Source organism: Xenopus laevis, chromosome 3L (genome assembly GCF_017654675.1).
Source record: "Xenopus laevis strain J_2021 chromosome 3L, Xenopus_laevis_v10.1, whole genome shotgun sequence".
NCBI lineage: Eukaryota > Metazoa > Chordata > Amphibia > Anura > Pipidae > Xenopus > Xenopus laevis.
In genome coordinates, this window is record NC_054375.1 from 72,568,064 (window position 1) to 72,594,815 (window position 26,752).

Genomic DNA, 26,752 nt, shown 5'->3' on the forward strand with positions numbered 1-26,752 from the left:
TCTTGCTTTTTCTAATTTCGGTCTGATACATGATGATTGTATACGCAAATTCTTGCTACATGATGATTGTATACGCAAATTCTTGTTACGATGATTGTATACGCAAATTCTTGATAGCAAAATGATGTGAAACTGTCATATCTATGTTATTAGAAAACTATGCAATGTCTGGAAATATATATATGACAAAATAAAAGAAAATTTAAGTTACAAAAAAATAAATGTGTAACCTTACAAAGCATTTGTTTTTTTTGTATGGTGTCAGTGACCCCTATTTGAAACAGGAAAAAAAAAAAGTGAAGAAGGCACATAATTTAAAAACTATAAAGAATATCGCATGGGTAAAAAAACAGTTATTTGTGCCAATTGTGCTAAATTTGTAAATTATCTGTAAGGTGGAAATTTACTCTGGTGTAGTAACCCATTACCAGAGCAGCATTGTGCCATGTTAGTAAATATTTATGAGATAAAACAATACTTTACATTTTGAATCAGTCACAAATAAATAGGAAGACGCTAAGGGCAAAGACATGACAACGCGACTCCTCAATTTGACCCTTCGCCTTGGCTATCCCACTAAACCCCATTATTATATACCTTAATGAAACCGGGAGACAGAGATGGGTTTAAAATGGCCACAAAATCTATTACATTTTATCAAATAAATAGGACCTTAACCCAAGGCAATATTCTAAAGCCAGAATTTAACAAGAGATGGTTACTATGCTCTGCGGCCAACATGAGAAAAGTTCAGCAGTCATGCTGCTGGACCTGCATCTGCAGTGCCTCGATGATAGGAAATCCAAGCAGGCTGCCCCTAGCACAAGCTAGAACCTCCTTTCTCCCTCTTCTAAACTTACCTGTGCAGTACTCTGACAAGGTCCTACTGCTGCTGTGACAAACAAAACTTATAATATCATATGTGTACTGTTTTGATCCAAAGAAAGGCAAAAAAAACAGCCTAAAGCCAGTGCCAATTATGCTTCAAGAGGGGAAAAAATCCTTCCTGACCCCAATGGCCATTGGAAACATTCCCTGGATCAAGCATTTGACATTATTCATTTAACATAAATTAATACAATGTAGACAATTATACTGAGAAGATGGAGAAGTGCATTTTTTAAAAAAATTCACATTCTGCCTTTAAAATGAGCAAATTTCACCTAGAATAGAGAGGATTGCACCTCACACTTGTGTGTCATTCAGAATGCTTTAGGATTCACCAGTTCACATTCAAGTAAATCTGACCAAAAAGCCCTGTGTGCTTCAGAAAATCAGTTTTGCAAAAGCATTTATATTTCTTCAGATTAGAACAGTGAAAATGTAAATCTGGAAATACTATGAACAGAAAATATTATTAAAATGTCATTACAAATCTCATTATAAGGATTTTATGCATTGGTTGCTATGGAAAAGGAGACCTGTCTGTGTGGGAGCCTAAGAGAAAATATGGCAGTGTATAAAAGAAATGTCAGTGAAAGGTGGTAAGGGTGATACAGGCATACAGGGATTTTAATGCAGCAGCAAAGTTCCTGAAAAAAAAAAAATTATATTATATATATTATATTTTATATATATATATATATATATAAATATATATATTATATATAAATATATATATTATATATATATATATATATATATATATATATATATATATATATATATATATATATATATATATATATATATATATATATATATATATATATATATATATATATATATATATATATGTATTGTCCAGGTGTGTATCCGCACTTTGACTCAAACAAATGGGTGCTATATCAAAATGTAATTAATAGCGATGAAGAAGATAAGCACTACGGAATTTCTATATAATAATTATTCATTCCACTGTGCATACCAAAGTTTCAGTCCACATTTGGACCTTTATAAAGGATTTTGTGTACCCAACATTCAAAAAAATCTTTTAGAGCAATTAGTGACATCAAGATTTGCATACATCAAAGAGCCAATGGCATTGTGGTTTCAATTTACATCTTCCATATCATATTACTAAAATATGAATAAAATCGAAGATGTGAAAAACTGTTTTGTGTGATTACCGTGATCTTCTTCATCGCTATATATATTTTATACACTGCCATATTTTCTCAGGTTCCAATATCATTCTCAAAGTGATCACTTTTGTCGTATTTTATGTAAACATTAGCATATGTTAAAGGATGTAATTTGGGAAAGGATGTAATATAGGTGAAAAATTTACACAGGCAGAAATAGGTCCCTCACCAAGACAGTACACTTTCTTAGGTCCCCCCATAGATGGTATGTTCCGTTGCAGGGGGTTGCGCACAATGTTTTTTGTCTTGACTGGAGTTCAAGCCCTGTCACTAATAAGATTTAAAATCACCAATTATGTGGTGTACATGCTGGTATTTCTCATTTATGCGGATGAAACTATCCAAAAAGTTAGGGATAGGTTCTCCCAGCATAAGTCTACTGTCAATACTCGAAACAGTGTCCTACCAGTTTCCAAGCACTGCAATGAAAACGGGTTAAGATTTAGGATAATTCAAAATGTTCCCCAACCTCAAAGAGGAGGCGATAGAGTACTTCTGTTAAAAAAGGCATTGGATACATAGATTAAAGTGCTTAAGCCCTATGGGGTTAAATACGGATTTTGAGCTACATTTGTCTGTTAATTAGTTTCACCCACTGATGTTGTTCATAAGATCAATGGGAGAATTTATATTCATATCATAATGGGTTCATTATTCCTACTAATTTGCTATGAATACATTTAAACACACTGTGTCATTATGATGCAGTTTGAGCCAACCAATAGAATGTAGTTTATACTGTAGCTTCTGTGTGATGCATGGGTGTCACCTTTGTGATAGAGTGGCGCCATTTGCGCTGCCAGGACTGAGGGTGATGTCATTTCTGTCACACACAGTAGCCAAGGCTTAAAGGAATTGTCCAGTAAAAAAATAAAAACTGGGTAAATAGATAGGCTGTGCAAAATAAAAAATGTTTCAAATATAGTTAGTTAGCCAAAAATGTAATGTATAAAGTTTGGAGTAACTGAATGTGTGACATAATAACCAGAACACTACTTCCTGCTTTTCAGCTCTCTTGGTTTCCACAGTTACCAGGCAGTAGCCAATCAATTACTTAAGGGAGGGCCACATGGGTCATAACTGTTTGCTTTTGAATCTGACCCTTCAAGTCACTGACTAACTCAGAGTTAGAGAGCTGAAAAGTTGGATTCTGGTTATTATGTTAGACATCCAGTCACTCCAGCCTTTATACATTACATATTTGGCTAACTAACTATGTTAGGAACATGCTTTATTTTGCACTGCATATCTATTTACCCAGTTTTTTTTTTTTTATTTATTTTATTTTTACACTGAACTGGGAGCCTCTGGGTAATGTGGCTCATGCACAAAACAGAGAAAGGGAGCAGTGAGAACCCGATACGTCATAAGATCTCCATATAGATGAGTACTCATGTATAATACTGCTTTCTATATGGTTTCTATAAAGAAAATAAATACTACGTTTTAAAATTTTACTAATATGGTGTGCGACTTTGTTGGACTAAATATAAATATATTTGATTCCGGACAAAGGTCCCTGTGGGTACCGAAATGCTGAGCAAAATAAACCTTTGGAAGATTGATTCAGCAATGCCATTCTTCTGCATTGTTTGTGTGGTTTCTTAGCTCAGGCACCCAGGTGAAACAACTGTCCATGGTGTGCACCTTACGTCTGTCTGTCTGTCTCTCTCTCTCTGTATATATATTGCTGTAAAACATGCTCAGAATGCACTTCTGTTTCAATGCTGCAACACAGCTATTTACAATAAGTTTTAATACTTTATTTCTCTGGTAAATAACTAAAGTAATTTATGAATTAGGTGCTGCCTTTCAAGTGGAAACTTATTTTCAGTATGTGTAAGAGAAATCATATTGGTATGTCTGAAAGGATTCAATAACCGTCATTTCCAGGCTGTCTGGTTACAGTGATCGGCTTCTGATTTATAGAAGTGCATCATTTTAATGAGCAGAACATGTCAGTGTATATAAATGTTGTGGTGAGTTACTAGGTTGCTGACTTGATGAACTGTCAACAGATTATTGATCTGACAATATAACTCCATAATGTTATTTTGCTGATGCTGTTACTTTATTTGGTTACCATAAAGTCAGTTCAATTTTGTATACAGGTATCATTTGTCAGACACAATGCATCTTAATAGGGTTTGTTCTAATTTCTTTCAATTTGTTTTTTATCTTTTGCACAGTTGTTTACATTCTATTCAAGTCCTTCTTTCTCTGACATGTTAAGTCATTGAATTAGCTTTAGTTTTATTTGGAGTAATAGATATTTTACAGATTGGAAATCTAAATGCAGGTAGCAAGGAGAAAATATGTATACGTTTATATCTTTAAAGTTTAATAATTAAAACACATGAAACATCTTGTGTATGCATCTGTGTGCAAAGCAGAGAGAATCCTGGAAAGGAAAACCAGGTTCACTATCAATTTCCAATTTTAATGGAACATACATTAACTAACCCATTGGGTTTAAACACAACCAAGGCATATTCTGATCAGATTCCAACTACAAACCAGTTTCACTTATATTCAGGGGTGATTTTGGCCTTTCTGCTGTGAGGCGAAGCATAGCACTGAGGTCCTCACCGTGTACAACGCGACTTCCTCACAGGTACATTACCCCTATTGTGTTTCTTTGCTGTTCTTATAGTAAATAAATAAAGCATATAGATACTTTGTAGGCAGATACTATGCAATTACTGGATAAGTCTGAAAGGATTTTTCTCCTGTCTGAGGCTAATTGAAGAGCAGTTTTTTTGTTTTTTGATCAATTAGCAGTTAGGCATTCTTCAATAACACAAAAAGGTTGAACCTCATGGATGGACCAGACATGTTTTTTGTTTTTTTTTTACTTCATCTACTATTATTTATAAATAAATTGTTAGCTTCTAAACAAGAAAATAGTCATGCAAACATTTTATTTTAGTAATATTTTACAAAACACTGGTAGTGCTTTTATTATGTTCCTTAGGTCATCACTGCCTACAAATAGCTCTGGTCACCATCTGCTCAATGAATTGCCACCACATGCCAATTCCCAGCCCTGCACCGGTGGAATGGATGACATCAGCAGTGAAGCATTAAACAGGCATGCCCAAGCCAATCTCTAATTGGCTGAATCCTTTCTATTATGCCTACAAGCATAGTAAAGGAAACTGACAGGGCTGGGTGGCAGCAGCCAACAGTGGGGGAGGGGTGTTCGGGAGGCACAATCGGTCACACATAAACAGGTTATTTTTCAAACTGGAGACGTGCACTTTATTTGTTTATTATAATCCAGACATATTACAGTAGCTCTGGTGACTGATTTTGCCCCTGAGGCAAGATTCTCATGTTGCCTCAATATAGAAACACATCTGTTTATATTGGGGCTTATAGTTGAGACCCAACAGCTGAACATTAGCCTTGGTTTTATTTGAAAATGTTAATTTTTTTTTATGGGCTTCCTTCCTATCATAACTTTTGGTTTGAAGCAAATTAAAAATCTATTCTATTCTGTGGAATGATACACACACACAAAATTACTCTAAAGTGATATATAAAGCAGCAGCCGTTTTCATACCTTTTATTCACTCTAGCACTTAACAATTTCCACACAGCCTCATTGTGAAACTAGTGAATTACTTAATGCTCAGGCAATTTAAATTTAATTAAAGCTGTAAGTTCAACTTTTTTCTCTATTGTATTAATGAATTTATTCAGAAATGTATACTGAAAATACAGAGAATATGTTTTTCTTAAAACACTATATGGAAAGAAAATTTAGGGCAATCAGCTGTTTTTTGTGAGATAGTTGCCCCCTTCTGCCAGAGCAGCTTATTGTTCAATGAAAATATTCAGTGGGTACATAATGCAATGGTTAATGTACCAATGAGATTGTGTGCTAAATAAAAAACACACCAGAGTTAAAAAGTGTGGTACAAGACAGAACAGAAGCATTAATGCTGTTATGGGGACCCATTAAATGCACCTGCAATGATGAGGTGTACTTTCCACAAATGCAAGGTTTTATAATTTATAATTGCCTACCAATAAGTAGCATCTCTTGAAGAAGTAAAGAAAATTAAATATGCTCAAATGAAAAACACTTGTGCTTTGAAACATTTTGAAATTTTATAAAAGTAATTAAAGCATAAAAATTAATAAAATAGTGCTCTAAATAGATGTTCCCATATGAGAAATACACCTCACGGCAAATACAATCTAGCTAACAAATTAGCATATCAACAAAACATTCACTATAAAAATGCCACTTACAGAAATACTAAACATCTGTTCAGCAACACATTTGGTGTAAACTGTAGAAAAGCTATGTATCTCATCCAGAGAATGTAGACTGGCAAGGAACAAAGGCTTTAGAAACACTTTGTATTGGGGTCTACTCCACAAAAAAAAAAAAAAAAAAGAAGAAATAACGAAGTGCATATTTTGTTTCAGGAAAGATATTTTAAAGTCTTAACAGTACTATTGCTCTTGTACAATATAAGAGGCCACCATGGAATTCCTTGAACATTAAAATACATTATGCTGTGGACCAAGAGCTTTTATGCTGGTTGTGCAAGACTTATTTTTTTTCCCGTTTCAAATTATAATAAATCAACCCCTAAGCATTGATTATAAGGCTATATATTTTTACTGGCTACTCACGGCTTTAGATAGCAGACCAGACCAAAAGGGCATGTTTATAAACACTTGGAAAATTTGCACCTTGGCAGTAACCCATCAGCAATTGACTTTTTTCAGCTAGCTGCAGGTTGAAAAAAAATTTGATCAGTTGCAAGGGTTACTGCTTTGGGTGCAAATTTGTTCGGTGTTCATAAATGAGCCCAATTAGTTTCCTGGATATTCCATTTTTACTGTTTTCTATATTTTTAGCAGAATATGCGATCTTATACAACATTCTTTAAATAAAGAAGGAATGCTTAGAAAAGGCTATGCAAAAGTGGAAGCAAAATTCTAACATATTCAGTGAAGAAAGAGAAAGCTCCACTTGTTTGGGCCATTGGCCAAAATAAAAAGGCCATCCGTGCAGTTGGCCAAAACACAAAATATCTTACTGTCAGGTGGCTCATGTATGGGCACCTTTTGGTTGCAAATGACTGGCCAGTTCTGTGTAGCATCCAACCAATCACCACACTTGTTCAGACTGACATGGTAATTTTATTATGTGTATGACTAGCTTTATGCACTGAAGGTTCCCCTTGTCATTTCTATGTGTTATTACTGCAGAGGTATAACTTTAAACTCAAAAGCCAAGAACTATCATAATAACATTGGTGTTTTTTTGTTAAAGTGCACAATGTAGCTTACAGGATGAACAAGCTGTAAACATAAACTGTAAGTAGAGGAATAAAACATGTTTAAATTCTCATGGATTTATAATATTTGTGGGTAACAGCTTTAATTATGGAAACAGATTGCACATAATCAAAACATCAAGTTTGATTGTTTATGTACCATAGTGTAAAAACCATGATTAATTGAATTTATTTAGCAGCTTCCAAATAAATAAAGGTTTAAAGAATGCTTAAAGCCAAATGTTCTGTACAAAGTAATATAAATATATGTTATTTATTTTTTTTGCACGTTTTTAAATGTGACATTAATTTAACATATGATTACTATATTGACTTAAATAGCTGGCTTTTTATACCTGGTGTCCAAGATTTTTTTTTGGCAAGAAATTAAATTAGATTTCTAATTTCTAGATGTTCCTCCAATTATTCACAATTAGAAGAATGTATCCATAAATATATAATGAACAAGTCTGAAAACAATAATAGCTCATAAAAATAATGAGCTATTCATAAAAAATAAAGTTGCTTGGGTTTTACAGTATTGTGTTCTTAATTGGTCATATAGTGATCCCATTGCTCCCCTGTTTAATAATGGCTGTTGTGCATAAAGGATTTAAAAAGATATACAGTATATTGTCTCAGGGCACACAAGAGTCGTGCAACATCTGTTCTAAAATAGTTTCTCTCTAATTTGCTTAAATGGTGCTTTTATTTAGTCTCCCATGGATTACTGGTTGCTATTTTTTGTGTCATTAAAACAGTTTAACGTGACTGACAGTCATCAGAGTAAAACAGCCAGTTATTCTATGTAGATGTTTTTAGTCAAAAGCAAACAAATGGCTTACAGATTGAATTAATTAATAATAATAATAAGAAGAAAAACATTTCTAAAATAATAAAATATACACATTACACAAATAAAACAATCTGTTGTATTCATGCAGTACAGTTTGATAAATACGCTTCTTAAAACCCTATAGGAATGAATAGAAAGTGTGAACATTTTTATGTGGTAAACTCTAATATAACATATACATATAAATCTGCCACCAAATCAAACATTAAATCAACCCAATAAGATTGTGCCTCCAAGAAGGATTACTTAAATTTTAGTTGGGACCAGGAAAGGGATGTTTTTAAAATGTGAATTGTTAAGTCTATGTGAGTCTATGGGAAATGGCCTTTTCAGATAACAAATCCCATACCTGTACTTCTGAATCTAAATTTTTTTTTTGTTCTCAACCAACTTACCCCCGTTTGATATTAAATGTCCCACCCCTTTCTGCTTCATTTTTTCACTATTAACATATTTAAAACATAATTTTTACTGCTTGCTGCAATATCCTTTTTCATATCTACTTTAGCTTGCCTGATAGCCTTTTTGCATGATTTATTGGCCTCCTTGTACCTTATAAATTATTTGGCAGTCCCAGCTAACTTGAAAGTTTTAAAAGCATGTGTTTTCTTACCCACCTCAACACCAACACTTATATTAAATGAAAAAGGTTTTGCTTTGCAAAGGCCTTCCATGCTTACAAGGGGAATATACAACTTTGTGCTTGGAACCATAGCAACCCTTTCACAAGAGAGTAAACTGGACTGCAGTGATGAGTGAATCTTTCCTGTTTTTTGTGGTCGAAAAATTTGTGAAACCCCAGAAAAAATTAGTGAATCGGCAACAAAATTGGGAAATGCATTGAAGTTAAAGGGAGTCAAAATAATTTTGATGCATAACAATTTTTGCGCGCACAACAGTTTTTACAAGCACAACTTTTTGTCCAAATGGGTTAAAGTCAATGGGTGTCAATGGTTTTCATGTGTGCAACTTTTTTGCTGTAGGGAATTTTTTCGCTGTGAATTTTTGCAGTTTTGCGAAAAAAATTTGCAGGTGATGAAGTGCAGACATTCACAGCAAATACATGCCTGGAGAATAAATTCACCCTGGAGAATAAATTCACTACTGGACTTCTTTGAAAAATGCTGTGATGTAATTTCCACCCAAACAGAGGATTTAATGGCAGTCTTTATTAGAACTACTACTGATAAAAACGGCAGATGCCAGAGACAGCTCTGCATGCCTTTAATTGTTTTCACCTTGTGAACTTCCAATTAACATTGAAAGTCTAGAAACAGTGCTTCAAACCACAAGATCTACTTTACGTGAAAAACTGGAAGGGATTCATAAAATTGAAAGCAAACATTTTACAGGGCATATTGACTGTCACGGCTACAAGTGCAAAAACAAGTAGCACTACTTTGGATTTTTAAAAAAATAAAAACAGTTTGTGCACACCTCAGTGTTCAGACAACAGTACTGTACATCACAATCCCACCAATATTTGCTCCAAAGCTGTGATTTATGGGATTTGGTATTGAGTTATGGGTTCCACTTCCCATATGGCTGGGAACTAAAGAGAAGCGTACAGAAAACAGAGATGGTTGGATTTTAACTCTAATGGGAAAAAAATATGTATAAACCAGAAGCAAATGTTGCACTTTGCACTGTATTATTCTTCAAGTAAGAGTTTATTACATTGCAAGTTTGAATTTCAGATTGCATATTTTTAACATCTATGTAATTACATCACAATCACTATGTTTTTTTTACCCACAATGAATGAATGAATCATACCTCCCCCCATGATTCCATGGCAATTGTGGTTGCCAAGGGTAGATGCAATTTTGTGGAAAATAATTACACAGTTGCACTTTGACACACATTGGATGGAGTTTTCTAATTTTGGCTTTCTGCCAGAGAGTGATATGTGTGCCCTATTCTTTTGGCGTAAATGTACTGCACTGATTGATACAGGCTGCTATATAAACCCCCTTTAAGCAAAAATCATTAATAAATTCAATTTTTCTTGCATCTGACTGTGGCCCACTTAACGGCTCCACAGATTATTGCAGTAGTAAATGACGTTTAATAACTTTCTCAAGAAAATTTTCAAAGGATAAATAGTTTTGCAGATTTACAAAAACGACATTAAATTTGATCAAAGAGAAAATTGATAGCGCAAACAAAAAGTTTTTGCATTACTCAGTTTTCCTGTAGCAACTTTTATTACATATGTCTACATTTCAAAATGTAAAGCATTGTGCTATAAAGTCAAAGATCTCAATAAGCTTATTTGAACAATGGTGTGATTATTCACATTCTTGGGTTTAGTTTTTAATTCAGTCAGATTTAGAAGCCTATCTAATCAGCATCAAATAAAATGATAACTGGAGGCTTTGCTACAAAGCAATAAAGCAAACATTCTGATATTTTTAAAGCATTAAAAAGATCAGCTCCAAAGAGAAAAACCATAAGGAATACACCATGTGATGTATCAAGAGAACTGTAGATTTAAAATTGGAAAATTGCTTCTGGACATTTCACAGTAACTGCATTGCCGCTAAAACAGTGAAAGATCTACCGTAAACAAATTTTGTTTTTCTATTCTGTCAACCGATAGATACCAACAAAAAAGCATCAAAAGGTTGATCAGTTGAAAAATAAGCTTTAAGCTTGAAGATATTGATATTTTATTAGGAGAATTCTCATTCTTATTAAAAGAAAAAAGAAATATGCATTTGCAACTAATTGTTTAAATACTCAATTGACCTCAGCCATCAGTGGTGAAAGTCAGTACAATAAACCAAACTTTAAAGCTAATGTTTAGGTCTATAAATAATAGGTTTTTATATAAAGATATAATACATTACTCATTTTTATGCTAATAATAACAAATAAAAAGAATATTAAAAGATCACTGCTATAGGGACTTTCATGAAAGAACAGGTAATGAGGTTTCACAAACAAGCAAGCGTGCACCATCTGAACTCACATTTACAACTATATGCTCTGTCAGATAGGGCAGGGTGCAGCACCACTGAGGAAGTTAGTCTGAACAGTTTTTATAAGGGGTTTCTCTCTAGAATGGTATTTAAAAATGAGCAATGCTACTACATTCTGCAACATGCAATACTTTTAATGCAAAAGAGTCATGCCTTGCGACTGGGAGAGAAAGAGATCCGGTAGAGCTCAGCCAGGAAGACCAGGGGTTCCAAGGACTAATACACAGTACAGTAACATCTGACTGTTGCCTGCAGCTCAAGAAGTGACTTTTGATCATCACAGTATACAAGCTGTCATGGATAGCAGCAACTTGGAGGAGGGGCGGCATGACTCAGGCTCAACCCAGGCATAGAGTTTGAGTTAAGGGGGGGTTAGATTGGGGGGTGGAGAGAGTGCCCATTTTAGTGGTATGAAAGGCTATTTGCCACCATTTGCAGTAAAGCGGCGTATACTCTGTGCTAGGAGAGTTATGACTGGAGGATATTGCTTTGGGTACTGAAGGGTAGACTGACAGAGGCTCTGGGCTATGCAATGTTATGCTATGCATGTATATGGTTCAATGTTCTTGTTACCAAAATTGTGTAAAGATATGGATTTTCAAGTCTGTTGATGGTCTGTATTGTGATGTAATAAAGCTGTGGCCAGTATCCTCCAACAAGATGATGTCATGCCTTTTATTGGTTAGTTAGGTAGGGTGAGGATGTGGTGAGGGATGAGTTTGTCATTTACTAACAAAAAGTATAGACAATAACCAGTAGTATAAAGTATTGTAACGTGCTGTGGGAGGGCAGCTGCCACTCTACAAGGCAAAGGTGTCAATAGTTACTTGCATATTAATGCTCATGAGGTAGAACTATAAACCATTAACTGAACTGTTATAATTCCCAACCAGAGAGAACGTTAAATGTGTGGTGTTCAATATTGGTTTTGAACAATATAATTTAAGAAATATCATAAAGACACTTACTGGTCCAAAGGCGTTACTGTCAAAGCTATGTCCATGATGGTCACCTTCCACCCACACATGACCACGAGGAACTTTCACATATCTGTTTTTGTGCCCCAGTGTCCTGTTTTTAGAAGGCAAAAAAACATGATAAAATAATTCTGACTAGAATTCTATACATCCATACACAATTAAATGTACATTACATCAGATAATTATGAATTTTAAAAAAAAAAAGCAATATATGTTTCAATGGCGTTTTTGCGGAGTCAAATCCAGTATCTCCACAACTAACAGATGCTTGGAATAATATCTAATAGGGGAATTAATAGTGAATACTTAGGACTTAAAATACTGTAAATTCCATTGCTTGTAATGAAAGCAATTATTAACCCATGAGATGTATCACACTAGAAACAACAAAATCTATTTGAAGCCACTGTAAAGTAACATGAAATAATCTCTTTGTTAAAGTTTAATCACTTTAATTATAATCTTGTCTCTGAAAGCATTTCATCACTGAAGTCCACGGTCTCCTTTTCAGAGTAACCATGACTATTCCTATTCATATTGTAAAAATACAAATGTGCATAATAATAATAATAATAATAATAATAATAATAATGCTTTCCTAAGTATGAGCATAAAATAAATGGCTGCCAAGATGGAGATATATGAACAATAGAACTGAATTACCTATAAGATCATTCTATAGTTGAAAAAAGAATGTTAAACATCTTTAAGTTAAACAGAGGAAATAAATGACTGGTAAAAATTTAAAAGCAAGATCAGAGTACAGATATGGGACCTGTTTCCAGATAAGGGGTCTTTATACCTTTAGTCTTCTCAAAATCATTTAAATACTACAAGGTACTGTTTTGCTATTACAGAGAAAAATGAAAATTTCTAAAATCTTGAATTTTTTGATTAAAATGGAGTTGATAGAAGATGGCCTTCATGTAATTCGGGGCTTTCTGAATAATGGGTTTCCGATAAGAGATCCTATACCTGTACATGAAAATTACCATGCTGAGAGATACAATGTAGGATTATAAATTTGTAAGGCTGAGGATAACATAAAAATGTATTTGCATTACAAATTGCTACTGTAGTACAATTAAAGTCCATTGTAACATTATTTTAGCATGAAAAGATTTTTCTGGGTCAAAGAAATCCAAAGGGAGGGAAATATATATTGAAGGTCCAAAGGGGAGTTATTAGATAAGTTCAAATAACATACCTATCATAAAAAAAACACAAGGTCATGGCCTAATCTTGTTACTTCTGTGCTCCTTGAAGGAACTTTGTCAAGAGATTTGATAATGAGGATATAGTGTATAGTGGTTTGTATTGCAGAGTGAAACACATGGTAACACCAGTCACAGTTATGATACTTACAAACTGCTGTCCCTGGTTTTGGTGTAATACTGCCTGACTTTTCTACAGCTCACTTTTAATTGTAAAAAGTAATGTTCTGTAGATTGTTTTCTGTGCCTTCTTTTTATCAAATTCACAGAAAATTAGAGAGATGTGAGATGAGAATGAGCTCTAATAAGTGTCATACTTTATCAGGAACCTGATCCAATTAACTAAATGCAAATAAAGTGAACTAAAGGGAGAGAGAGGCACACAAATTCAGATGAATTAAATAAAAGCTTTCAGCAGACGATGACCTGATTAATGCTTTACTGAACTACATGCATACTGTACCTACAGCATAAATAGGACACAGCTTTGATGGTATGCCAGTTGATTCTGATCACCATGGCTCTTCTATGTGCAAAAACAAGACAATAATACTTAGATTCCTTTCAGCAAATATAGACCACCACTCAGGGCATATTCATAATTGTGGCATGGAGATAAAGTATTTAAATATGCAATATCAACTCAGTCAGTCAAGCATTCTAAATCAATATTGGCCTGACAAGCATCATAATCTACCATAGGCCATTCAACTGAAGTAAAATCCACTGCAGACAGGTGGGGGGGGGGGTGACTGGTCTGTCTGTCAGAATACAAGTATGAAAAGTGTGACAAATGTCTAAGGGTAGAACTCCACGGGCGATTTCAGCGTGATCCAACACGCTGTTCCGTCAAATCGGTTGCAACCGAAATAAGGTAAGCAACAGGACCGTTGGATGTTGTCGCCTTGGATGAACACTGCAGCTTCATCAGACATTTCCATCTCGCATCCGACTTGACGTCTGCGTTTTTACTCAGCGCGTCGGATCGAGCTGAAATCACCCATGGAGTTCTACCCTAAGGCTTGGGGACTGCTACAAAACTGCTGCTATGAACTCAAGTACAGATACTTGTTATCCAGAATGCTCCAGACATGGGATTTCTGTAATTTGGATTTATATACTGTACCTTAAAACATAATTTAAACATTAGTTAAACCCAATAGGATAGTTTTGCCTTCAATAAGGATTAATTGTATCTAAATTGGGACCAAGTACAAGTTACTGTTAAATAATTTATTTAAAAAATAAAATTTTTTCATTGCCAAATTTTATTGCTATTAACCCAGTTAATATACAAAGAAAGTATCTTTACTATAAGAGCTGCAGAATCATAAAAGGCCATTTCTTGACTCTTTTTTGTATTAAAGAATAAAAGAAAAGGTACAGCTGTGTACAAGTGCCTCCAGATTGACTGGCATACCAGATCATCTGAACAGTCAATGGTTGGAAAGTTATAAGTGAACATGAGTAAATGTCTTAATTCTTGAATAACAAAAGTATCAGGTCTGACTAACAGAGCATAAGGGGAGGAGGTTGTCAACAGTAATATTGATTTTTGATTCTGAATATTTTCAAAAAGTAGCTCTTTGTAATGGCAAGTAATGTAAGAGTGGTTGCTTAGGAAATTTCACCTTTACATGAAACCAACTTTGATGTTCACCAGTGCCCTACTGGGGCTGTGAAACTTTCTGCTGTTGAGCCGACAGAGAACCTAAAACACAAGAGTGAATTCCAGAAGCATGGTACATATAAGGGTTCAGATAGATTCAAGTTCGAATACAGGTTAGACACACGTTAAACCAGAAAGCAACAAGGCTTAGGCAGGGAGAAAGGAACATTTCCAAATATGAGGTCGTAAACATGCCTCTTTATTTTAAGTCAAGATACTCTGCTCCTGAATTTGCACCTATTATTTAATTAATTCTACAGTCTTCAATCCATTTAAGAATCTTTCAAAACATTAAAAAAATTATGGAATTATGGTGCAAGTATCAATTTTTGCTGGTGCACATATTTTGAGTTCCTGTACTTTTGATGATACAATCCAACCCGGTTTTGTAACGGAAACAACTGTAATATGATCAAAATTCAGAATAAATATTTTCAGAAATATATTTACCGTGGGCTTATTGTGAGAAAAGCCTGTGTTGAATGTACATGCAGAGACCAAATGCCAAATAGTTTTTGTGTGTAAACATTATTGTGTATTTTCATGCTGCTGGCTTGCATAAAGTAAGTCTAGTAAAGTGTTTAGCAATGTTGAGATATAGATACCCAATGGCAAATACTTTAATTGGGTGCACAACCTGACACAGCTTGTGCTCATTAAAATTGAAATGAGCTCTCTTAATGGTATGTGTGCTATATCATGGCTGTTGTTAATGCCTCAAAGGACATGGAGCAACAGAAGGGAGAACTGCAGAAAATAAAATTAAAGCAAGAACACTGATGTCATTTGCAATACTGCCTTAAATGTAAGAGAAACCAATAACTTGTATTTTTAAATATTGAATACTTTATGTTGTGGTTGGCTGAACTGGTAAATACTGCAATTTATGTACTGTTTTCGAACGAGATCGCGTTCCGTTTATAATTATAAGTACTTGGAGATGTGCAACATAGAAAACATAGGTAAAAGGGTCAAATAATCCATATTAAGAGTTTTAAAGGAAAGTAGCATACCATTTTACTGTTATGGGAATGGGAAATGTCAAGCAAAAATGTTTTACCTGTTAATAGTCATTCATATCAGTTGAAATATAGGCATATAATATTTGTTTGCATTGTATACTGTGACAAACTTGTAGTCTGTACACGTAAATTCTGGGGAAACTCCTGCCCACTGAGAGCTACCTTAACACATTTGAAGAGGTCCCTTACTAAACCAGGCCCCTTGTGGACAACCAGCATAAACAGTTGGCTCAACTGTATTCCTTTTTGTACAGTCCTCAGCCTCCAGGCTTTTCCTCAGGCTCACTCAAGACTTTATAACACTTGGTCACAGGCTCCCTCTGCCCCTTGCAGTGGCAGGCATCACCCCCAGCCCCTTTGGGAGTTCCTCACACACAGGCAGTATCCTTCCTGCTCTGTGCCCTGCTCTGAGAGACACACTCCAATTCTCTAATTAAGTTTAAATACCTTTTCCACAGGAGCTCCAATCTACGGACTGGGGAATGGAGTGTCTGGCTACTACCATCTTTAAACAGATTCTCTGTTTAACAACTCCCTTCCTGGATCATACCTTGGTCCCTGGGGGGAAACTAAAGGCTAGAGTGACCGTTTTCCAGGTTTTCTTGGTCACACTACCACAATATTTATTCCCAACCTAGTGAAGTCATAGAGACCCATTTATCAATGTTCTGATTTTAGCGGCTTTGAGGTTTTAGAAACCACAATGTCTATGGCCATTTTTGGTGGTAAAAAAAAATGTTTATCACTAGATCCAATTATAAAATGCACAAACTGATAAAAATATGGAACCAATTGGAATACCAATACACAAGCCTCCAAATCCTAAAACAAAAATCCCCTAACAAACAGTAAAAGGTTGAATCAAAGAAAGTTTTTACAGTTGGAAACAGACAACTCCCATTGCCTTCTACATGACCTCAACAGCTTTTAGATGGCCAAGTTTTTTCATGGTTTTAACACTTAATAAATTACAGATATTCGTGGTTTAGAAGAAGCAGTAGAATCCTCCATTTTTAGAAAAAAAAAAAAAAAACATTAGTAAACAGGCCCCATAATCAGTCATACTGCATGAAGAGGCTTATGCTTATCCAAAGACAATCTTCAGGCTAAGATTATACACATATGAAGGGATAATTAAAGGCATTGAATCTCATTCCAAACAGCTGCATTAGCACTAACCTTCATATATTTTGTAATAAAGACTTAGGTGTTCTTGATTTATTTCTACTTTTCTGTATGTACTGCACCCATGAAGGTGTTCATTGACCCAACAGTAATTTCCACAAATCAGTCACTGGTGGATGTACAACAGAGGCATAGGTGCAGAAAGTGTCAAATATGACTATTGTTGCACATCATGGCATTTAACCGCATATAAAGTGATTTCTCAGCAAACTGAACTGAAAAAAGTAATGGGTAGAGAATGAATGAGAGGAAAATGAAACAAAGTATACAAAGAAAAAAAAATAAGCCTCCTATTTAAACAGTAGACAGATGGCAACCAAAAGCTCAATATACTGTAAAATTTTCCATAATCAACAAATATGGTCAAGTATGATGCGTTCATTGTGTCAAGTATTTTTTATCCTCACTGCATTGTTCAAAAACATGAAGAATGGTCCAGATTTTGTCCTTTTATCCCTCATCAGTATATGGAAGCCACAGTATTCAGAAAAAAAAGTTTGACCTGAGTGAACCTCCTATGTTTAACTCCAGGAAATCATGCTACTATTGCCAATGAAATCTAGTTGGGTCGTCTCTCTGGGATGGCTCACCTCATAAAACATTAGTTTTGGTAAAGGCCTGCAGGCAAACTATTAAAATAATTCATGCAATAGCAGGTGATACATAAGAATCCTTGGGGGTTAATTAAACTGGCCCTTCAGCAACTGAAATGCTTTAAGTCCCTTGATCAATAACGTCTACTAATTTTTAATCACAGTAAAAGTCCACAGGCTAAAGAATAACATGGACAAAAATAAGCTTTATATTAGTAATTCTACCTTACAGAGGGTCCATGTCAAAATAAGGGTGACAGAGACATTCAAAGTCAGCTAGTAACCTTTAACTTCCATATTTTTCACATTATCTAATGTGGGACATTAAGAATACTTTATCAAAGCATTTCACACTTCTCCATATGTTTTTATAGAATGCAGTTCAATAAAGAAAGGAGGGAAGAAGAATGTGTGTGAGAGATACACAACAACATGAGAAAATGAAGAATATGAAATACACCTACTTGGGGGCTGTTAAAGCCGTGGAACCAATATTCCATGATTCAGTGCCCACAATAAAGCATAAATGAAATATAGCCAGGCAATTTCAGGTTAACTGCAAAAAGTTTTAATCGCACAACATGTTTCGGGGCAAAGCATGTTGTGCGATTAAAATGTTTTGCAGTTAACCTGCGAGTGTCTGGCTCTATTATACAGATGTATTCGCCTTATTTGGACAAAGGCAGAGCTAAAGGTACAAATAAGGCTTAATTGGAAACAGTAATCAGCATATGCATAAATGAAATATAAACCACATTCCAATTTCTGTTGTAACGCAGTGGTACATGATAAGAATAAGCACCTATACAACAATATTTTGAAGTGCACAATAACATTAGGATTTGAAATATAAAATTCAAGCTGAAAATTGTAACATGGGGAATTCTACAACAAGGGAAAAAAAATATAATGCACATGACAAGAGGGGAAACAAGGATCAAATATTCAAATCTACATGTTATGTTAAATTTGAATTTACATTTTGTGCAATTTAAGGAACAAGAATTTAAAAAAAAACAGGAAATTAAGAAGCATGCACTAATCTTAAAAATGACTGACTTTAAGCATTATCATGTCTGATCAAAGGGATTGCATACACAGCAAGGAAAATGGCATGTCTACCCCCTTGACATTTGATCAAAGGGGAAGTAATTAAACATTATAAAAGCTAAAGCTACCCTTGCACATCTATATAAATGTTTGCTATATAGCCATTTATGTTTGATGGATTTGTTAGGGTGATGATAATACAGGCTGTAATAATCCCATCACAGACTAGCTAGATCTCACACTGGAATCAAGGATAGTTTAGCGACTCCTGCTGTGTGGGCTTGGAAATTACACAATCAATCATTTATTTATCATATATATATATATATATATATATATATATATATATATATATATATATATATATATATATATATATATATATATATATATATATATAGAATTAATGAAAACACTTAAAAAAAAAAAGGTAATTTTCAAGAAAGCAGAATCATTAATAATCCGTCAAGAACCATCAGTGATAGAATACAAATATATATGTAGAGGGTTAATTACTAAAATCCAAATGTATATAATTATTTAAATAAAAAAACCACAACCAAACTTCCATACCCAATTTTACCTTATTTATTATTAAAAAGCTCGATTTAATGAGGTCAGTTAAAAATGTAATAAAATTTAGCAAAAACCAGAACCATACATTCCAACACAGACTACAGAAACTTCAAAATATTATAGGGACCTCTGCCATTGACTTATACAGAATCTCGGCAGGTCTGAGATGGCAGATTTTTGGATTTGGGCTTTTTTGCTGCACTGGGCTGTAATAAATCTCGAAAAATTAAAGTTTTGTCCCAAAAAGCCAGACTAGAGTTTAGTAATAATAATAACAACCCCCTAAGTGTTACTGAGCCTGACAGAGCTATCATGTTTGCAGGCTGGATATGGCACCGATCTGCATTCCTGAATCTCAAAATCTCATATCGCATATTACCGCCTCCATAAAGCGTGCAATCTATTAAAGGTCCTAATGTACATGCAAGCTGTCTCGACTGCAAGTGTTGGCTGCACCCAGCCTACAAAGAAAGCTGCACTGTCAGGTAAAGGCACAGTAGGATTCCAGCAAGCAATTACAAGCAACAGGGTCTGTGCCAATGAAAAATAATTAAATGTCCATGCATTTCTGTTTAGTATATACTTGCCATGCACTAGTTCACAAGACACAGCAGCTTGTGTTTTGGTGATATTTCTATTAAAATATATACTTGACTCTCTGCCAGCAGTTAAATAAGAACATTGCATGTGTGAGCATATGCAGGAATAATGTTATATTAATTATTTATTTTAAGATCAAAATCATTTACATTTTAATAGATTGCTTAGCATTTGCATTTCAGGCAACCTGATTCATTCTTGCAAATTAGAGATGATTATTTTTACAGTGGTTAAAATATTCAAAATGTTTTGTTTCATAAAATAAATAAGTGGGTGCAAAAATAAAAAAATTGCAGTGCTTAAAGTGTTCTTCAAAACGCTTTGATGTCAAGTTTGCAGGGATTCATTCCAAAACACAGGCAGATTGTAATGGAATGTACAGAACACAAGTAATACTAATGAACAAACGAATAAATATGAATGGTGGCAAAATTGTTGAAAAAAAGATCTTGTTTAATTTTCAAAGTCAACTTCCTGTGAAATTAGGAAAATGTTTTCATTTATCTGTGACTAACATATAAAAATAGACTTTATGCCACAAATATACATACCCTTAAAATGATTCAAGGAAAATAAGGTAGACATAACTCACAAACAAAAACAAATTTGCATTTGTAGGTAAGATCAAAATAAAGTTGTAGAGTAGGACTTTAGTCATAGTATTCCCTACCTTATCAGTAGAAAGAGGGGGTCTATGGATTGATAGATCTTGTTTCTTTTATTCATCAACCCCCAACAAACATATACAAACACTTTAGTCAAAGGATGGAAAAATGTGAGAAGAAGGAATGGCAGGCAGTTTTGGATTACACGTGGCAAGAGAAGTTTTTAACATTTGTTTGGGCCCCCTTAAACATTATATAATCATTCACCAACAAATCGTACCCTAACTGGCCTTCAGGCTTGGCTTTCCCTAGGAGGGCCAGCTTCACAGTTTTTAACCACAAAGGGGTGGCTGAATCCACTGTAAGGATATCTGGTTTAGGGGAACAGCACATGTATGCCTGTTTTTGATGGAATTATTGCCTGGGTGCCAATGCCAGTTATTAATATTAGCATATACTGAACAAAGTTCAAATAAATGCATTCACTGGGCTTTAAAAAAAGTGTGTATTTATTTAAATTGGCCCAACATCAGCAACAGTGACCTTTCTCAGGCACAAACAAATAAAACTTTGCACACCTTTATACCCCTCCCCACAAACAATGGTGCCATAATTTTAGCAACAGATAAACAGCACACAGGAAGTTACAAAACATTAGTAAAAAAAAAAGACAAAGAATAACTAAGTTCAAAAGAAAAATATCTATGAAATCCTTGGTGAATTAAAAACAACATTAAAAAAAAGCAGCTCAAATTAGAAGTTGTTTACAGTTTTCATAACAGCAAGTTCCTGTGGACTGAAGGATGATCACCTAACCTTATCTGGTTGTGTCTAAAGCTGGCCATAGACGCAAAGATCCGATCATAGGAATCATTGAACCATTGGACTTCCCCATCTCCCGACCTGCCACTAACCATTCCGATCAAATAAAGTAGTAAAGAACAGATCAGCCGATGTTCTGCCCCTGACAGCAATCATACGAAAGTTATGTTCGACAAAATCTAGTGACAGTCTCCCACTGAAAATCGCACGATCTGCAATACATGCAGAGATATTATCGGCAGCTGACAGAAATCTTTTCACCTGTCTGATCGACCAAACATCTGATCTCCGCCGGATGAAAAATGCAGGACAGTCCGAAAATCGTACGAATGCTCGATTTGTTCGATCAGATCTTTGCGTCTATGGCCAACTTTACTGTACCAAACATCACTGCACTAGCTTCCCTTGCAATTTGGGACAAATAATGGAGTGCCAATTCCAATAACTGGAGTGGAAGAATACTGAGCTCAACAACACGGGTCATAGGTCAATAAGACAGACCCTCATGATGGTCTTCAAATGTACTTACTAAAAAATGTCAATAGAAAAATTTGGGAATGCTGGTACATTGATGTTAGGAAATAATGGTACACTTACCAACAGGCACAACCAGACAAGGTTAAACAGGTAAAATTATCGAACACTCAGAGAATAGTGATTTTAAATGTATTCTAGTATCTTATGCCTTATTAACTCCTCCAAAAGATTTCCTCCCACCAATGTCAAACTAACAGGCCTATAGTTTTCAGGCCCTTTTTGAATTGTTGCACTACAATAGCAATTCATCAATCTCTCAGCACCATGTCAGACATCAAAGATTTCTAGTAAATTAAGTAATATGGTTTAGCAATAAAAGCGATGAGCTATTTTAGTACCTTAGGGTGAACATCATCAGGACCTGTACCTTTGTTTAGATTCACATGTTCAGCACTCATTAACTCCCTCCCTTATTTCTAAAGATAATGGATACCTTCTACTAGTGATGGGCGAATTTGCGCCATTCCGCTTTGCCGAAAAATGTGCAAATTTCCTGTGAAATTCGCGAAACGGCGAAAAATTAGCAAAACTGCGCCTGTTTCGCAAATTTATTCGCCAGCGGTGAATCGCACAAATTTGTTGCGAATTCGCGGCTGGCGAGTAAGTTCGCCCATCACTACCTTCTACGCATATGCCCTCTGACAACCTCTTCCCATCATCCATCACTTGTATTCACTAAAATTTCAGGCTGACTTCCTACACTTTGTTGTTGCAGCAAAGCATAAACTTAGAGTCATTTAAACTATCTAAACAATGCCTTTCTCTTAATAAGCACCCTTCTGACACACAACTTACAACTCAATATCAAAAATCCATTTTTCGGATTAAAAAAAAAGTACAATTCTTTGAGTTTTTTTAAAAGAAACTCAATTTTTTGAGATTTATTATACACTGGTAAAGTTCATCTTTTCACTTTACTGCACATGCGCAGCTGCAAGAAGACCGAGAAGCAGGATGAGGCTCGCTCAGTGGTTCTTACTGGACGATCATGGGCCGGTGCAGATTTCTGCTGATAGGAACACTGGCCTGGGTGCCAGGTAAGCAAATATAATCACTTGGGGTGCCTAACTGTTGGCACCCCAAGTTTAATTTGCCTTTCATTCTCCTTCAAATAAGAACCATTCGAGTTGTGAGTTTATTCGAGGTATAAAAAAAACTAAAGTTCAACCTTTGATAAATAATCCCCTTAATGTAATTTAGCAAATTGCATTAAAGATATGCTTGTATATAAAAAGTTGTTCTTTACACAATTAATTTTGCACTTGAGGGCAACAACTTGTATGCACAAACACAGAGTAAATATGATTACCATGTGGTTAGTTACTACAACAAGAACATCATGGGGCTCATTTATTAACGCAGCGCAGCGCTAAAAAGAGCGCAGTGGCCAGACATTTGCCCAGCGCATGCGAGTATTTAATAATGTAGCGCACGATACCTTAACAGTGCGATTTGTGCGCTAATGTAGACACAAGACAGGTGCGACGTGTGAAACTGCGTATCAGCTGTCGCAGTGCTTATAATAAATTGTGCGCACAGGAAGATACCGCAAAGGTAAGGATTAGTTGTGCTCATGTATGAATGCGCTGCTTTAATTAGTTGCGTCACATATTGCGCATATTGCGTTCACTTAGACGCATCTGCATTTGTTTCTGTGCTAATATTTGTTTGGTTGCAAAGGTGTTTAGCCTACCTGATACCCTTAAAGGAACCTTGGTCAATACAAACATGTTGGGTGGAAGGCGTGGTTAATATGCACTTTACAAGGGTTGTTCATCTTGAATATACTAGCGCAGCTGGGCAGGAATGCGCATTTTGAAGAGCGTTACTATTACGCCACGAAGAGGCAGGCGTAAAAATTGTGGTGCTGTTGCCCGGGTGCAGTTTTGCACATATACAGACGCAAATCTGCGACGGCCGCAGTGCAAGCGCATTGTAGCCACGCCCACAGCCACGCCCCTAACAACCACGGCATCGTTTGCGACATAAATGCCCAATCTTTTGCGCAATGCGCATAAACAAAACCATCGCAAAAGCTCTGTGTTATGCGCAATATCACGCAAATATATTAGCGATCACGCTTGTGATGGCGCAGACAACCTTTTGCGTCCACTTATGCGCTGCGCTGCTTTAATAAATGAGCCCCCATATGTTTTATTTTCTCACATTATCTTGACTTATAATAGCAATGAAAATGTCACATATGTTTTTGCAGATTATGTAGTTCAATTTGGCATTAATTTACCATTTAACTTATTTTTAGCAGCGTGCTTTTCTGTATTGTAGACATCTAAATTGTGTGTTTAACAGATCTGTTGAATGCTAGCATTAGCAGCCTTTCCAAATCTAAGTATCAGCTACTAAAATATTTTCTAGGAGTTAAACTGGAGGAATGCAGGTGTTTAATTAAAATCAGTTTCTGACAAAACACTTAGGTATGACCAAAGCAAATCATAGTATCTCAAACAACATAATTCACACAAAGAAAGAAAAAAAATACAATATCCTTTTGCTGTAGATGACTAAAGGTGGCCATACACGGATAGATCCGCTCGTTTGGCGATGTCGCCAAACGAGCGGATCTCCCTCCGATATGCCCACCTTGAGGTGGGCAATATCGGGCTGATCCGATCGTGGGCCCTAGGGCCCAACGATCGGATCCTAGCGTTCGCCAAACAGGCGGTCGGATCGCGGGACCGCATCAACGAACAGATGCGGCCGCGATCCGACGGGATTTTTAATCCCATCCGATCGAGATCTGGCCGACTTTCGGCCAGATCTCGATCGGGGAAGCCCGTCGGGGGCCCCCATACACGGGCCAATAAGCTGCCGACACGGTCTGTCGGCAGCTTTTATCGGCCCGTGTATGGCCACCTTAAGACAGGGCTCATAGTGTCACATCAAGCAGCAGTAGACACACGTGTCTCACCTCCCAGCAGATGGTAAAGGAGGATCATAAAGCCACACATATTTTTTTTTTTTTTCAACCACTTTCAACCTATATTCTCTTTTACTTTTCCTTTGAGACTAAATCTTAAATGGGTTTCAGCTTTTACTTCCATTTGAATAATATAATTGATTATGCACACACACTTCATTCAGCTAGTTGAAGGAATATGGTTAGTTCTGGCTAGAGTCAAATACACTGTTCCTACACAGTAACTGTATTTGTGGTAAATAAATGTTTACCAAAGCATGAAGTGCCTCTAAAATGTGCAAGAATTGTTTAACAGCTGAAATTAAAGTAAAGATGCTTTTATTGGTGGGGTGCTAGTGTTTCACCATATTTTCCAAATTGATCAAAATCAGATGATAGCTAATAACCACAGGAAATAGTTTCTGCCACTTCTTGTCAAATTCTGATTTAATGAAAAGGGATTAACAAAAGGTCAGTATTTTGGAGCCCACACAGTTTTCAAGCAGTTTGAAGGGATATGTTGGGAAAAGACTAGTAACACTTCGAGTGTATTGTTTCTTGGCACATTCAAAACATGAGAAGGAAGGCCATATACTGTAGATCATTTATAAGGACTAAGAACCGTTAAAGCTAATTATTAGTCAGTTTATCCCAGCTTAAACCTAATAGGCAATTGATTGCCATGTTTTGCTGCCCCTACAATGCTTTATTTGTGTGAAGGACAAGAATTCTCTTGCACCCCATATTAATACTCAAAAGCCAGTGGATTAAAGAGTTGTATCCAACCTACCACAGTGTGAGAGTGTTGCTACAATTCAATACTCTAGGACTGTGTACCCAGTAAACTGTATACTTCCCACCACATTCATTTGAGTTGATCTACTCAAGAAGTAAAAAGTGAGAGTGGAGCATAGGCAGTTTAGGAGAGAATAGAAAACCCTAAAGAATTGAGTGAAACTGAAATATTTTACTTTTCTGGTTGGAATTTCTCTAACAGAGGCTGAGGCCCATTGAAACAGCACATTTTCTAGATACTAGTTTCTCGGTTTACAGTTTGCTGTATGGAATTAAATGTACCCTATATTGTGGGGAAAAAACTGTTGTGAATAAAACACAAGCAAATACCTTCTTGAAGTTACTCTGGGTGTTGTTGTCCCTTTCTGTGGGTGACCTTCATATCTCCCATACTCATGATGAAACTTCACTGGTTTTTGATGAAACGGAATCTAGTGTGTTGTTTAAATAGGATGTGCTAAAGGGTAAAACAAATTTTACAATAATGTACTTGATCTGGTTCCTTTGAGAAAATTATTGAGAATCGCTGCTTAGAAACGCAGGTTGCTGTGCCCTTATCTAGGTAAAAGGAAAATAAAACCCAACTTCCATCAGCATTCCTTAGTGTGTAGGGCCAAAAAGATCGGGGGGGGGGGGTTCAACTGATTCTCTGGGTATTTTACATCCTTTAAATGACATACTGAACTATTAAAATGGTAACAGAATCCCTTAATAGTGATATCTAAACATTCTTAGCCTATGCTTAGAGATATAAAACATATTACAGTACTAAACAAAAGTTTAGATCAGTGTGCTGTTTATGGAAATAAAACTTCTTGCTTCAAAAGGTAATTCTACTACATACCCATCTTTATGGAAGTCTTTAAAGATGTAAAATGCAAGTTGTTGGGTTTTTATTGGTGCCAATCATATGTAACTCCTTTTTGGCCACCCCCTGTTCCAAAGGTTGTACACTAAATAATT

General features: G+C 35.5%; 1 protein-coding gene across 2 annotated transcripts in view; it reads right to left on the reverse strand.

Moving 5' to 3' along the window:
• Positions 1 to 26,752, reverse strand: part of immp2l.L (inner mitochondrial membrane peptidase subunit 2 L homeolog) — a 532,531-nt gene that overhangs the window by 61,803 nt on the left and 443,976 nt on the right. For both annotated transcript variants that reach the window (XM_018251165.2, NM_001095236.1), the window contains 1 exon segment: positions 12,193 to 12,295. In XM_018251165.2, the coding sequence (XP_018106654.1) occupies positions 12,193 to 12,295 (103 nt within the window).